General features: G+C 41.7%; 1 protein-coding gene across 1 annotated transcript; it reads left to right on the plus strand.

The window, feature by feature from the left end:
• Positions 1-705: 705 nt before the first annotated feature.
• Positions 706-13,741, plus strand: LOC116247430 (auxin efflux carrier component 5-like). Its single transcript, XM_031619615.2, has 5 exons — positions 706-1,385; positions 4,207-4,292; positions 11,756-11,913; positions 13,312-13,388; positions 13,548-13,741. Exons 1-5 carry the CDS (start codon positions 706-708, stop codon positions 13,633-13,635), a joined length of 1,089 nt encoding a protein of 362 aa, XP_031475475.1. The 3' UTR covers positions 13,636-13,741.
• The last annotated feature ends 1,082 nt before the right edge of the window (positions 13,742-14,823 follow it).

Consider the following 14,823-nt stretch of genomic DNA (forward strand, 5'->3'; position numbering starts at 1 on the left):
TAATATTTTAAGGGAACTCATATATATATATATATATATATATATATATATATATATATATATATATATATATAACTAAAAATTATTGACATATAATGTAAATTTATTGGCTGGTGCAGGCAATTGCCCACACCAGCTACAACCCGGCTCCAGTGGCTGAAGGTTAAACTATGATTCCACACAAAGAAAGCAAATTATTCCGAGTTCCACCACATTACATAACCCGTCACCAATGTTCTAGGGCCGGCAACATGACACAAGTCATGATGTATAAACAATACAAAAAGCAAGGTCAAGCTTGTTCTGGTACCAAGGAAGCACTGTTCCCCACTTAGAGCTAGACATGATCTGCTAAAACTATAGAATCTCCCCAAGTAATTTATCCAAAGAGCCTATAATCTAACAACCCTAAGGCATTTATAAATAGAAGAAACATAGAACAATGGCTTCCACCAAAACAAACCAATTCTTGAAGTATAAGTTAGAAGGAGATGCCTTGAACAGGGCAAAACCCCTACCCTTTTTCTCAGCTCTAGAGGTTTAAGGCTGTTTTGAGATCTTGGTGAAGGGCGAAATACCTATTAAATAGAGCTCGGCAGATTCACTGTTTGCAATCTAAAAAAATAGTGCATGTAAACTATACCAGTAGGACTAGCTGCGTACACTGTGCTCTTCAAAAAAAAAAATAGTATAAATTAGGAAAATATGATAAGTGGGAAGGAAATTTACGATGTGATTGCTGCCACCTTCCCTTTATACGTGCCCGTTTTCCTGGGCTACGCCTCCGTCAGGTGGTGGAAGCTCTTTACACCTGACCAGTGCAAGGGCATCAGTAGATTATCAGCCTTCATCGTCCTTCCTTTATTCAGCTTCGATTTTCTCTCCCGCATCAATCCGTTTGAGCTCAATTGCCGGTTCCTTGCTGCCGATGCGTTATCGAAGGCCATTATAGCCGTGCTGTTGGCTGTCTGGGCTAAGTTTACCAGGAAGGGCAGCTATTCTTGGTCCATAACAGGTTTCTCTCTCTCCGGACTCACCAACATGCTGGTTATGGGCGTGCCATTGTTGCGCGCCATGTATGGAGAGGAAGGTCTGGAGATCGCCGTGCAGGCCTACATGCTGCAATGCATAGGATGGATGATGGCTCTGCTCCTTGTGTTGGAGGTCAGGAAAGCTACCAACAGGTTGCAGGTATCTCCAAGAGTGGTTCCTCACGGGGATTCACACGTTGTCTCGATTGATGAGGATGACGGAAGAAAGGAGGGAGCGGAAAGTGAGGGGAGTTTGGTGTTGAAGGTGATGAAGTTAGCGTGGCTGAAGGTTGCGGTGAACCCGAGGACGTATGCAAGCGTCTTCGGACTCGCGTGGGCTTTCGTCTCCAATCGGTAATTAAGCGCTTAAATTCTTTTTACATGATTTTGTACTTTTAATGTGATGTGACTACGCTATGGTAGTGCCTGAAGGCCGGTACGCTATCTTCAACACAGGAGGGATTATTTTCTTTTCTAGTGGCTTTTTTTGTTTTATTGAAGGTTATTTTCATGTTTATGGAAAAAGGTACATTTTTATAATCTTACAAGGGGTTTGATCAAACGTTTTGCTTTTGTCTTTGACGTATTCTAAAATTTGCTTGGATGCGTGATGGCAGTGAACTTAGTTACATGCGTTATATTGGTTGGTGCACAATTTTACCTACGCCAAATTAAAATACTTTTAGTTTACATTAAAACGAGAAAACTTGTTGAAAACTAATTGTGAAAACAAAATTGAAAAGAAAATAAAAAGGTTATGAAAGACGTTTCTTTTTAATAAATTATCAATGTATCGTTCCTTTCTTTACTACTCACATGCGCATAGTGCACTTGACTTGCTCTTGATGGGGGGGCTCTTTAAATGGATGGAGGGAAAACAAGGGAAAGGAAATGGCAATAAATAATTTTTTATATTTTTATTGAAGGGTCAAATTAGAATTTTTTGTAAAATTGAATAGTAAAATTTTGATTTTCTTAAAACTTCCGGTGGGAGCAAGATAGGGCACATTAATATGACTGCCAAAGTTCCACAAAAAGAAAGGAAGAAGACAGTGAACTCCAGAAGGCAGGCCGGCAACCGCTGAGCATGTATACTTCTATCACTCCTATTGGAAAGTAACATATGTTTGGAGGCAGTACAAACGGCGTTGGAAGATTCAGCGTGTATACTTCTTTCTCCCTAATTATAAAACTGCGGAAGATATATCTAGTGTTATGGCCTTTTCCCTAATTTAAATTTGAGAGAGATCTAGCGTTATGAACCCCTGCACTAATGAAGGAGTTGGAAAATTTTGGTTGAGGGGCACTTAATGGTAGGCTCAAACGGCCAGCATACCCGTACCGGTACGCTGGTATGGCAATACCGGTACGCTGGTATGTTTGGATCTAGTTTCGGGTCGGAATCAGGTCCAAACCATATCATAACTTTAAAAAAAAAAAAACCATCGTGTTCCTTTTCCATCTCCACTTTCTTCCTTCCATCGGCGGCCAGTGGTTGTAGGGGCGAAGGGGCAGCGAACGGCGACGGACGGTGGCTGGAGACGGACGGTTTGTTTATCAGGCAGTTTTTAGGGTTCCTGCTATTGTTTGAGAGTTTGGGCAGATCTTCAAAATTTGTTTTATCTGTGTTTCTGAGCATAAAGTATCATTGGTTTATGCATTTTCCTCTTGCTCGCTATATTTTATTTCTGATTCCCTTTTGAGTTTGGGCAGACCTATTTTCTATTTCTGATTTTCTGATTCCTTTCTTTCGATTAGGGACTGGTTTTATTTTGTTCAGTGAGAAATGATCCTTGCCTTCGATAGTTTTTAGCTTATTCTTTCAAGGAAGAAGGCAGTGTTGGAATGAGTCCACAAAGGCAGTGTTGGTTGGAATTATAGTGCCTTTTCTGTTGTTGCAATATGTTGAGGTTTGCTGGCCGTGCAATAGTTATTTAACCATCTCATCACCCTGCAGTTGTTTGATGCTGGAAATGTTGGGCTTTGCATTGGCATCGGTTGGAATGTTTTGCATTATATTTTTGTTTTTACCACTAGAGGTGTTATCATTTTTTTTTCATTTTTTAATTAAAAATACATAATAATAATAATATATATTACATTCACCATACCCGTATCAAGATTTACGAAAACGCCGTACCAGTACCGGTACCCCGTACCCGTACCATTGTGACATTGACCGTAAGTTTAAATTTCAAATTTTAAGGGGCACTCATATATAAAAAAAAAAAAACTAAAAATTGATGAAGTTTATGTATGTAATAAAGTAACTTTTGTGGGCTGGTGTGGGCAATTGTAGCTCCACCTCTGCCTTGCACCAAATGAACTATTTGAATAGTGTCTTAGGTTGAACCCACAGCATTAAGTAAAGTTGGCATAACTTAAAGTTCTCAACTATGCTTCTAAAAAAGCTTACGCCTGGGGCAGGGTGAGGTATCTTTACCAACAACAGGAAGTTTCAAATTCTACTGAACAAATGCTCTTGAAGGTAGGAATGCAATATTTGAGGCGTTTTCTTGTCTTCAATCAATTTTCTACGAAAAAGTATGTCGTCGCAAGTATGCGGATATACTTTTGTCTCCAATGCTCAGAGCTGTTAGACCCAGGGGTGGAGGGAAGGGGCCCGCATGGGCCTTGGCCCCTCCTTATATTTTAAAAACTTTAAAAATTTATATGCAAGTCTAAATCAAATAGTTTAATATATATAAAAAAATTAAAAATTTTTATTTTGGCCTTTATTAAAATTTTCAAACTATAATTTTTTTCCTGCAACAAAAAAAATCCTAACTCTGCCTGGTTAGACCTATATCATCCTTTGACTAAATAACCTATCGCTGAGTTCTTCTTGTTCATATGTCGTCTGGTAGTGTGGCTGATGCGCTCATCCTGGTTCAGCAATTTTGGTCCTCCGTCGTGTAAATGAATTCTTTTTGTACAGCTCTAATTTTTTTATTAATAAAGGTTAGGTGGGCCTTCCTGTAAATGAATTCTTTTTGTACAGCTCTAATTTTTTTATTAATAAAGGTTAGGTAGGCCTTCCTCCCAGCAAGATTTCATCGGAGTAAAGTTGGCATATGTTCCACTCTTTTACTAATTAGGGTCACATATGGCTGCATTTTTCCTATTGAATTTTTATTACATGATCAATATATTTTTATTTGCTATTAATTTGCAGGTGGCACTTTGGCATGCCAAGCTTGATGGAAGGATCCATTAAAATACTCTCCAAAGCTGGTAGTGGAATGGCAATGTTTAGTATAGGTGAGTCAAATTTCTCTTGTAAACTCAATATTTCCCACTTTAACAGTTCCACATTAGGTGACCAAGTGCACCTATATGCAAAACGGGCTACGTGCATAGAAACGTGTAATAATCAAAATACCCTTGCTTAATTAAAAAAAAAGTTATATAAGAGGACAAAAAGAAATTTACTAAAAAAAAGCTAAAAGTCCAAAATGTACATGTCTCTATAAAAAAAATTCAAAATTACCCCCACCCTTTTTCCTTTCCCCTTCAGTCTATATTTGTGTGTGCACGCAACTTGATTTCCTTGTACCTTCACCTTCCTTTCATGTAACAACCTAGGTGCGTTGGCAAGAAGATGTGCAGAGGTAGGGCTGAGTCCAACTCACTCTCTCCTGATATCCAACTAGTTTCACTAAATCTTTTCACCCATCATTGATCTTCAAACTTATTTTAATGTGTCCAAAACCATCTTTCAGGGAGCATTTTATGAAAACAATATTGTATTTCCAAAACACATTGCAAAAACAGCTTCTTCTTCTTGTAGGAAACATATAATTATATAAATACAACATTTTTTCCGTCTGGGGTGAGAGGGATGAAATCCCATTGCCCAAACGAAGGCAGAAGCCTCCTTCTTACCTCCATTCTCTGCCAAGGTCCTTCTTACCTCCATTCTCCCAAGGTCCAAGGCTGTTGGTGTCTCACCAAACCTTTGGTATTCCTCCTTTTGCAGCACAGAGGTTTGGTGTAATTATATATGTACGGTGTTTGATTATTAAATCTATGAACAACTTCAATAATAGCATCCTATTTCTTAAAAGCACAACATATTTATGTATTGTTATTGAAACGTGTTCTAAGAACCACATAATATTGGATTCAGCCTGTGAGGGGGGGAAAGGGCCCCTTAACCCATTTATTAGCAAAAAGAAATGGAGGAATAAGTAGAAGAGATGAAAGAAGTGGTAGACTGGTAATGTACTAGGCAGCAAGGTGGCCCATTTCTTATAGAGACTCAGTGGCAACTGTCACGTCCACGTACTTCCTCCGTAAAAAAGTCCCCAACCATGCTAAAAAAAACACTCACACACACAAAAAAACAAAAAAAATATACAACAAAGAACAAAATTGACCACCAACGTAGCAGGAAAGACTACCGATCAAGAGGTGTTGGTGGCGTAGAAAACAAAAATATGTCATGTTTCTTACAACTTGTAGTCGTAACGTGTGAATGGAGGGGTTGCTTCGGATGAGCATGAATCTAGAGCTGCGAAAGTGCAGCAACAATTACCCGTACCCAACTTGCCTATAAATGCCGAGCGTTTTCTGCATGAGACTTCCATCTGTTAGGAGCCGCTGCAATCCCAATCACATAGTCTCTGGCTGGGAAAGAGTAGACAATCAATTTAAGAGTCCCTCTGCCTCCCACTGCAGTGCCTTCTCTGAGAACGTGCCTTCAGCCCATCGATTTCTCCCATCTTTATCCTTTACTGCATAGAATATATGGAAGCCCTTCTTACATGGAGCAATCTCCGTTTGCACCACGAGGTTCCATTTATCAAAGGAGAGCCATGGGTCGGTCATACGGAAAGAGCCATCCAGCAACAGATTTTCTCTTTGTGCTTGCCATATACCGACAAACCGTTGATAATGTTCTTAATGTCCACCCACAGTCGGCCACTTATCTCTCTGTTGCTATTATCCTTTTTGTCATGTGTGAGTTCATTTCAGAGTTTCCAGATATGCCAACATGCCATCGGGAAGGTCATCTGCCAAATGGTCTTCAACCATCCAACCCTAGGGGCTCTTTTCTCCCACAATTGAAGAGCTTCCTTAATATTTTGCCAGGTGGGGATCTGAATGTTGAATTTCTGCCCCAACACTTTTCAGCACTTCCTTGTCCACACACAACGAATCAGCAAATGGTCCATGGATTCCTCTTGATTTTCGCACACTACACATCTATTAGCCAAGGTGAACCTGAACCTCTGGATGCGATCTTGGGTCAGTAACTGACCTTCCATAACGAGAAGCAGCACCACTTAGCTCTAGGAGTGGCTTTGTTATTCAAAATCTAGCCTTATCGTGGGAGATATCTTTCTGTTGTTTGATGAGCTCGTAGATTTTCCTATGGCTGAGGTTAACTCCCTCTGTGTTGTGAAATATGAGCATATCTTCACCTTGGGAGAGAGTGGCCTGGCAAAGAACATGCTTAAGCCAAGGGGAGCTAAGGACTCGGCTGGCTTCATCCTTAAGGTCTACCATCCCCTCAATAGAAAGATTTATAAATGGAGAGCAGCGAATAAGATCTTGGCCATGGAGAAGGTGCTTTAGGATTCCCCATTCACAATTTTCAGACCAAAATTGAACCTTCTTTTCGTTTCCCACCTTCCATTGGGCCATGTGGTTCACACATCCCCACAGTATCCCTTTCCAGGACCAGGAGCAGTGCGACTTCATCCAATATGTCCACAGGCTATTTTGCTTGAGGTATTTGTTCCTCATAAAAACTGCCCAAGGCGAGTTCGATATTCTAGATTGAATGGCAAGATGAATCATGCAAGCTTTATTCAGGGAGTGGAGCTCCGAAAGTCGTGCACCACCTTTTTTCTTAGGAAAGCAAAGAAAGATCTCCCCAACTAACAAGATGTAGTTTGTACTGGTTGTTGTGTCCCTCCAAAGGAACCTACTGCATTGTCTCTCAAGCAGAGCAATCACATTTGAAGGGAGGCAAAATGATATCATCCAATAGCTAAGAGTTTGATAAATCACTTGTCGGATAAGACAGACTCTTCCCGAGTATGATAGGAGCTTACCCTTCCAACTGACCATTTTCATATCTACCTTTTGAATGAGGCGATTGCAATCCTCCATTTTCATCTTGCCGGTGACGAGTGGGAACCCAAGGTAGTTGATGGAAAGGGCCGTCTTGGACCAACCAATGGCTTGTGAAATAGACTGGCTTTCAATGTCATTCAAGTGGAAAGGAATAATTGCCGACTCTTGATTGTTAACAACTAGGCCAGCTTCCACCTCAAAGTTGTGGAAGGTCCTTTTTACCTCAAGGATGGATCCTCTCTCAGCTTTATAAATGACCATATCTTCTGCATAGAAAAGTCTGGGCATCTCAGTGTTTAGTCCTCTAATTTTAGGGACTTTAATGTCCTGCTCTTGAACCACCCATTTGAGATTACGTAGAAAGATCTCTACTACCACTGTCAATAGGTATGGGAGAAAGAGTCCCCTTCACAGAGTCCTCTCTGGCAATCGAAGTAATTCTCCTTTGACCGTTGATAACTAGGGCATAAGAGACCGTTTCCACGCAAGTCATGATCATATTCACCCATTATTAAATCCAAGGTAGAGGAGTGCTTCTCCCAAGAATTTTCATTTGACTCCGTCATAGGCTTTAGACAAATCCATATTGGGGAGTACCGACTTACCATTATGATTGTCCAAACTCCAAACTATTAATCATCTTGTGGCATAGCAACACTTATTCATATTGACTTTTTTCACCAATTTGCCACTATGGAAAAAATCAGTCACCGCCTCCACCACCTCTGGAACTATGATGTGCCAATATTTTTTTAAAAACTCCCCACAAAAAACCATCAGGACCTGGGGCTTGGTCATTTATGAGGTTTTTCACTTCCCTCCATATCTCTTTTATGTCAACTGGTTTGCCCAAGCGATGATTTTCTTGCTCTGTAACATGCGGCCCTTCACCCCGAGGGGTGGTAGCATACTGGGCGGCAAGGTGGTTCGACTCGTATAAAGATTCAGGTTCGTGTCTTGGAGTGATTACTGTCACGTCTCATTGCGTTCTACCTCTAGACCATAAAAAGTTCCGAAGCATGCTCTATATAAACCCAGAAGGGTGGGCACAGAGGGGGGCAGTGGCTTCCCTTAGGGGCAATGGAAGGCAATGGAATGAACCACTCACTCTTAAAAAAAATAATTAAAAAAAAAGATATGTGGCCCTGCAGAAGGTTACCTCCCGAGCAGTGATCACCATAAAAATCACTAAAATACCTCTTGCAGATACTGTGAATTTCTCGAGGGTCATCCGACCTGTCATTACCTGCCTCCACTACGTTAATTTAGTTCCTTCGTGTTCTGGATTGACATTGGGACTGAAAAAAATTTGTGTTACGGTCGCATTCCGACAGCCATTTAACAAAGGGTTTTTGTCTCAAAAAAAATTCATCTTCTTTGAGGGACGATTCTAGTCTGCCCTTATCATTCCTATTTCCTTCAATGATGTTTTTTTCAAGAGGAGCTATCTCTTTGTTTTGTTGGATCGTGTCCAGTTCATGCTTAAGGGAGCTGATACACGCCGGGATGTTACCATATATATGCTTGTTCCACCATGCTAAAGTATTGTCGGTATGCTCCATCTTGGCTAGAAAGCATATCATGGCACATCCCCCATCTGGGGCCCTCCAAGCCCGTTTGACGATTTCCTCGCAATCAGATCTAAGGAACCAACATTTCTGCATTCTAAAAATTTTACGACCATACTCCCTTTCTTCTTGTCTCTCAACTTGCAAAATGAGAGCACTGTGATCTGATGTTGTTCAGGGGAGTACCCACACCCAAAAGGACAGTCTAGGTCTATGCGTCAACTTCTATGGACCGTAGCCCATTCAAGAGTACATTCCACCCTGCTCTCTGCAGACCAGTTGTTGCACCATGTGAATCCGTTTGTGGGGTCAACAATCTCAAACTCATTGCCAAGAGTGAATTCATTAAAATCATTGCAAGACGATCTGTTCTGGGCTCTGCCGGTTTTGTCTTGAGGTCCTCTACGAGCATCAAAGTCACCTATTATCGCAGTGGGTCATTTTTTTCGTTTGGATAGTAGATGAGATAGGTTGGAATGACATCCTGCGGATGAGTCTATTTGGGTGGAGGTAGGCTCCAATGACTGAATATTGAGAATCACTTCCTCTGAGGGAAAGTTTCGCTTTGATCCAATAAGGGTCCAGAGCATCTATTGTAAGCTTTATAAGGTCCGGTTCTAACAAACAATGATCCTTATTGGTTCCTCTCCGTTGTTTGTATTCGTAGAGAATGCATAATCTCTGATTTCGACTGAATCATTGGAAGACTCTGAAGTCAGATCATAGGTCCAAAATAAAGAAGATTACTAGTTTGAATTCTTGTATCGCCAGGAGTAGGCCTCCTCGGGCTGCTCCACGTGCAAGCCTTCTGATATTTCAAGCAAAGATTTTTCATTGTCATACTGTTGAGGGGAGATGGCAAGAATCAAACTAGTGCCCCTCTTCCAGGGGTTCTTCACCCCCACTGTTCGCCTCCATGTCATCCGCCTGACTCTCACTATCCCCATCACAGACTTTCTGAGAAGCATCCTGTCTGGTGCCATCGCTGGCTTGTCCCTTGCCGGCGGTGTCACCAGCCATGGTATCTTCCACCGAATCTCTAGTACCTGCACAGCCCAACCCGGGCCCTTCCAACATAAGCAACCCTTCCTCCACCGGTTCTGCCCCACTGCCGGCCGATTTCAACACTTTCCTGGTAGGCCTTTTCCTTCTTAAGTAGGGTCCTAAGGACCTAGTAACCTTGGCCCGCCCGTGCTTACGGGAGGGAGCACCTGCATGCCCACTAAAGGGAGGAGAGGTTGAAAGTTTACCTTGGGGCGAGCCGAAGCTTCCCTCTGGTTCGGGGGCGTCATCTTCAGCTCCTCCCATGCTCCATCAACATTACTCTTCAGTTCAGCAATAAGAATGAATTCAGGTGGCGGGGACATCGGACTTGGCTTATTATGTTGGCGGGGAGGTAGGGAGGCGTCCTTTGAGGGAGGAGGTGAGTCCTCTCGGAGAGTGAGAGATCTCACAGAGGGGTTGACTGCTCCATTTGCGGACTCATTGACATTGCCCTGCTTGCAGGATGAGGACCGTTGTACCTTGGGCCTCTCAGTGTTGTAAACTCCTAGAGGGCCTGATCCCCTTCATAAGCCATTGAGAAGCAATGCGATTTAGTTACCACATCGTCCTGATTTTCCTCATTTAGAGCCGAGAATCTGTTTCCAGATCTGTTCTAGTCTGTCGTAGTTGGTACTGTGCTATTGGGGCTTTGCCTGATGCGCCGACCCCTTCGAGCGAGAGTGACCTCCTTCCAGCCTTGAATAGTGGGGGAAATCGGTTGGTTGATGGGACGCAGTTTTACAATGCAGACAAAACTTAATTTGTAACTCATATTCTACCCTTTGCAAGCGAATATCATTTTTTCCACATTTCAGCTCTATTGCAGACCGAGGGGAGAAGGATGGCGGAACCTCTACGCAGATGCGGGCGTACCCCATTCGTAGCTGAGTTTTCGTGAACAGATCAGCTTCTATCAGCTCCCCTCCCAGAGCTCGTGCCACACCACCATATACTCTCTTGTTCCGGATATGGAGTACATGCCAGGGAGTCTCACCCATAAGGGGACTTTCACCCAGTCTTGGATGCACAAATCCATTCCCGACTTCCATTAACTGCCAGTAGCAAGCGGCCCGCCACTTTCCACACCTGTTTCTTCACAATGGTGTCCAGTTCTTCCCATGAGTCAACCCCTTACCAAGAAATAGCCCATGCCTACGAATGAAAACCGTGGGTTCCGGACGTCCGCCCATTGTGAGCGGAGACTATCGATGATGTAGCTGGGTTCCATCATCCCCCTTGTCGCTCCTCCCAGAAAGCAAGCGATCGCCGTAAACTGGTAGGGTTTCATCGTTTCCTGCAGGTCCTCTTCAGGAATGATCACCCTCGGCTGCTCGTTCACCATGCGCACCTCCAACTCTTCTTCTTCCCCATCTGTGCTCATCACATCTCGCACCAAGATGTCCGCCAACGATCGCAACGGAATGGCTCCAGAGCCTCTTCCATCTTCTTGCATTGAGCTGGGTCCAGCCCCAACTCCGTGTGAGCTGCGCAGGCCCTCCATTGAAAGGGGGCTTGAAACACTCGCCGGCAGATCGTTGGAAGGGGGGTGAATCGCCCACTACACTGAGCCTCCAGCATTAGCCAATTAAGGGAAGGGGGGCTGCTCCACCCCCATGTGTTCGGCTTGATCCCCCGCGGCATCGCCAGAGGAGTCCGGCGTTGTCGAGCTCGCAGACGGTCGGTGGAAAGCCGGGAGGCCCTCGAGAGCGTCTTTATCCTTTGACGTGTTCTTGCATAGAATCAAACATGACCCTTCTAAAGTTGAAACCCAAGCAATAAATTTGGTCTTTCGCAGTGGGGGAGATGGATGAGGCCTGGTGTGGGCGACTGCCCACCTTAACCCATCAAAAGTTTTTGCCGGAAGGATTTAAAAGTGTATTTTGATGACATAAAAAATCATATGGGGCGCCCTTATCAGATCTATGCTGGTGACTCGCGTGCTCCTCAGTAAAAAAATCTTAGCTCTGCTTGTTCTCTTGGAATGTAAGTAGGCCTGCTAAAAAGTTACTTGGGGTCATCATCTTGCAGGGATGTTCATGGCATTGCAGGAGAAGCTGGTTGCATGTGGACCAAGATTGACGCTTGTGGCTATGGTGCTGAAGTTTATTGTGGGGCCGGCTGTCATGGCTCTTTCCTCTATCATTGTTGGCCTGAAAGGCTCTGTTCTTTGCATCGCCATCGTTCAGGTTAAATTTTGTTGGCAAATTTTAGGTGACTTTATATATCATTCTATGCTGCCAAATCTATCATTGTATGCATGCACTGATTATTTCTACCAGCGGAAGCTACCAATTCTAGTTGTTTGCCTATAGTGAACGAGGAATCCTGCCCTAAAATACAAACAGTGGCAATGATATATATTTACATAGGAACATTGGTATATTCCAGACCACTTTGGTCAGGACAAAAACTAGACCTCCTAGATTCTGGACAAAAATGATTTTAAACAAAATATGAACACTCCACTTTGTTTATAAATATTAATCCAACATAAATCATATCTTAGTTGAAGCTGTTTCTAAGGACACTACTTGTCTTTCAGCCATTAAAAGTTCGATGTCATATGAGCCGTTCATCTTTTTATTACAATAAAAATATGTTCAACTCAAAAAATTGACCAACTCGCTGTATGGTTCTTATCAAAACATTATTAAGAACATAGTTATAGGTTGGATTATGCGAAAAGGTATTTCGACAATCACTTTTGGGTGTTCTGGTTGTTGTCGAATTACTCTATTTACATATATTGAAAATATTAGGGAATTCACCTAAATTCATATTTGACCAACGCATCTACATCTTACTTAGTCATTTTACTTAGTTACACACTCTCAGACAAATTAATTCATCTTTTCTTCACTCTAACCACCTGCCGCAACTTACTATATATACATATAGATATGCCCAACAAAATAAGTTTCCCTTTTACTTATATTCTTTGGTTTTTACTTATATTCTTTGGTTAATCTGGGCCACGAGCCGGGTACCCGGCCCGGGCCTGGGCCTGGAAAACCGGGTCCCAGGCCGGCCCGAGCCCCATGGTGCAGTTTGGGTCGGTTCGACCAAATCCAACCCGTTCATAATTTTAAAAAAAATATTTTTTAATTTAATAATATGTATTTTATTATTAAAAATAAATTGTATATTATAAATTTATTTTTTTTATTATCAAACGAGCCCCAGCTGACCCGAGATATCGGGTCGGGCCCGGGGGCCGGGTCTTGCCGGCCAACCCAAAACTTCTAGGGGATAAGACTCCGGACCTCTTTATTGCAAATAAAATGGATATGTGCAGAAAAGAATACACACCGACGCCGCACATCAAAGCTCCAACCCTATGGCTTTTGCCGGATGCGAATCATCTGCCAAGGGTTCTCGTGTCATTCCATTCTAAGGAGATTTTGTGAACAAACTTAATGTCAAAGGACTATAATTAGATTCCTTAGAAAAGATCAAGCCTGATAAATATATCGTCAATAGTAGATATGTGAATATAGTCTATAGTAGGAATGAATGTGAAAAACCAAGAATTTCAAAACATACATAAAGATATTGTAACCATTTTTTTCCCTTCTAAAACACAGGCAGCACTACCACAATCAACCACTTCATTTATTTATGCAGAGGAATATGGCTTGCATCCTGAGGTGATAAGCACAGCGTACGTAATTCTCTCTCTCTCATTTATATATATATATATATATATATATATATATATATATATATATATATATATATATATATATATATATATATATATATATATAAATGATTACTGTCACCAACGAACTTTTTTTTACATTTTCCTTCGACTATGCAGGGTTATATTTGGGACTCTTGTCTCGCTGCCCGTGCTGATTGCCTACTATGTGGTTCTTGAACGGTTCAATGAGCAAGGTAGTCAGTAGGCTCTCCAACAATATCTCACATTTCACATTTTGCCCCATACCATGATGTACTCTTTGAAGCATTGTGAAATTTGATATCGAATCATAATAAAGATCTTAATTGTTATACCATAGCCTGTCAAATCTTCTCTCCCTCTCTCTCTCTCTCTCTCTCTCTCTCTCTCTATATATATATATATATATATATATATATATATCCCCTAAAAGGCTGAACCCCTTCTCATTTCCACTGCCCCTAGGGTGCAAGGCTATTTTGAAACTTAGTAGCGACTAGGACACTCATCAACTAAAGTGTTATGCATCCACCATTTGCACTTCAAAGGAATAGCACCAATGAAAATAAAATTGACAAACCGACATTCACTGACCTACCAGTCCAACTTGCGGTGCAACACCCCTAGACTAAGGCGTTATATGGAATGAGAAATGTTTCTGGTGATTGGAAGAACAAGTTTTTGTCCACACAAATACATTAAAAATGTAACTAAATCTTCAAAATAGTGCACTTCAAAGCCATCTTGGGTGTATGGACTTCGGAAGCACAACTTGAAGTGGCTTCATTACTTTCCAACAAGATAAGAAGGGTGGTGATCAAGTACCGACGTCATAGCGGGATCATCTCCTCCAAATTAATATAACTCTTCATGCTAAGTTTGCCAAATGTTCACGATAGTGTTCTTACTTTAAAAGAGGTTCCCAAATGAAAGTTTGACTCATTTGAATGCCATCTCTCTCTCTCTTCTTCTCTCATTGAAATGAGTTTGTGCATGGTTTTACATATCCACAATAAGAACTAGAAAGCTTATGTAGGAATAGAAAATAAAATTAATCCTTATGTTGTCTGCTGTCAAGCTTAATTGCCCTTATAAATCATTGTGATGAACTACCTTTTCACATCACTGTTACCATATACTCTGTAGTAAAGTTATCATGAACAAGGGTTTTTAAAAATATGAAAAAGAGTCCTATAGACAGTAATGTCATGGTCTAAGCGAGTCATGTCGTGTCCTGTGCCTATCCTGCATCCCCCACATATCATATGTGTTTAAGTTCAACATACCAATTTTCGTCAAAATTGAATATCATCTCATATGATTTTAAGGACCACTCCGCCTTCTGGTTTTCTGAAAATTGTGTAACCTTGATTTGTATTGTTTTTTATACTTGAATGTCTATATCTTTAGAAAT

This window comes from Nymphaea colorata, chromosome 2 (genome assembly GCF_008831285.2).
Source record: "Nymphaea colorata isolate Beijing-Zhang1983 chromosome 2, ASM883128v2, whole genome shotgun sequence".
Taxonomy (NCBI): Eukaryota; Viridiplantae; Streptophyta; class Magnoliopsida; order Nymphaeales; family Nymphaeaceae; genus Nymphaea; species Nymphaea colorata.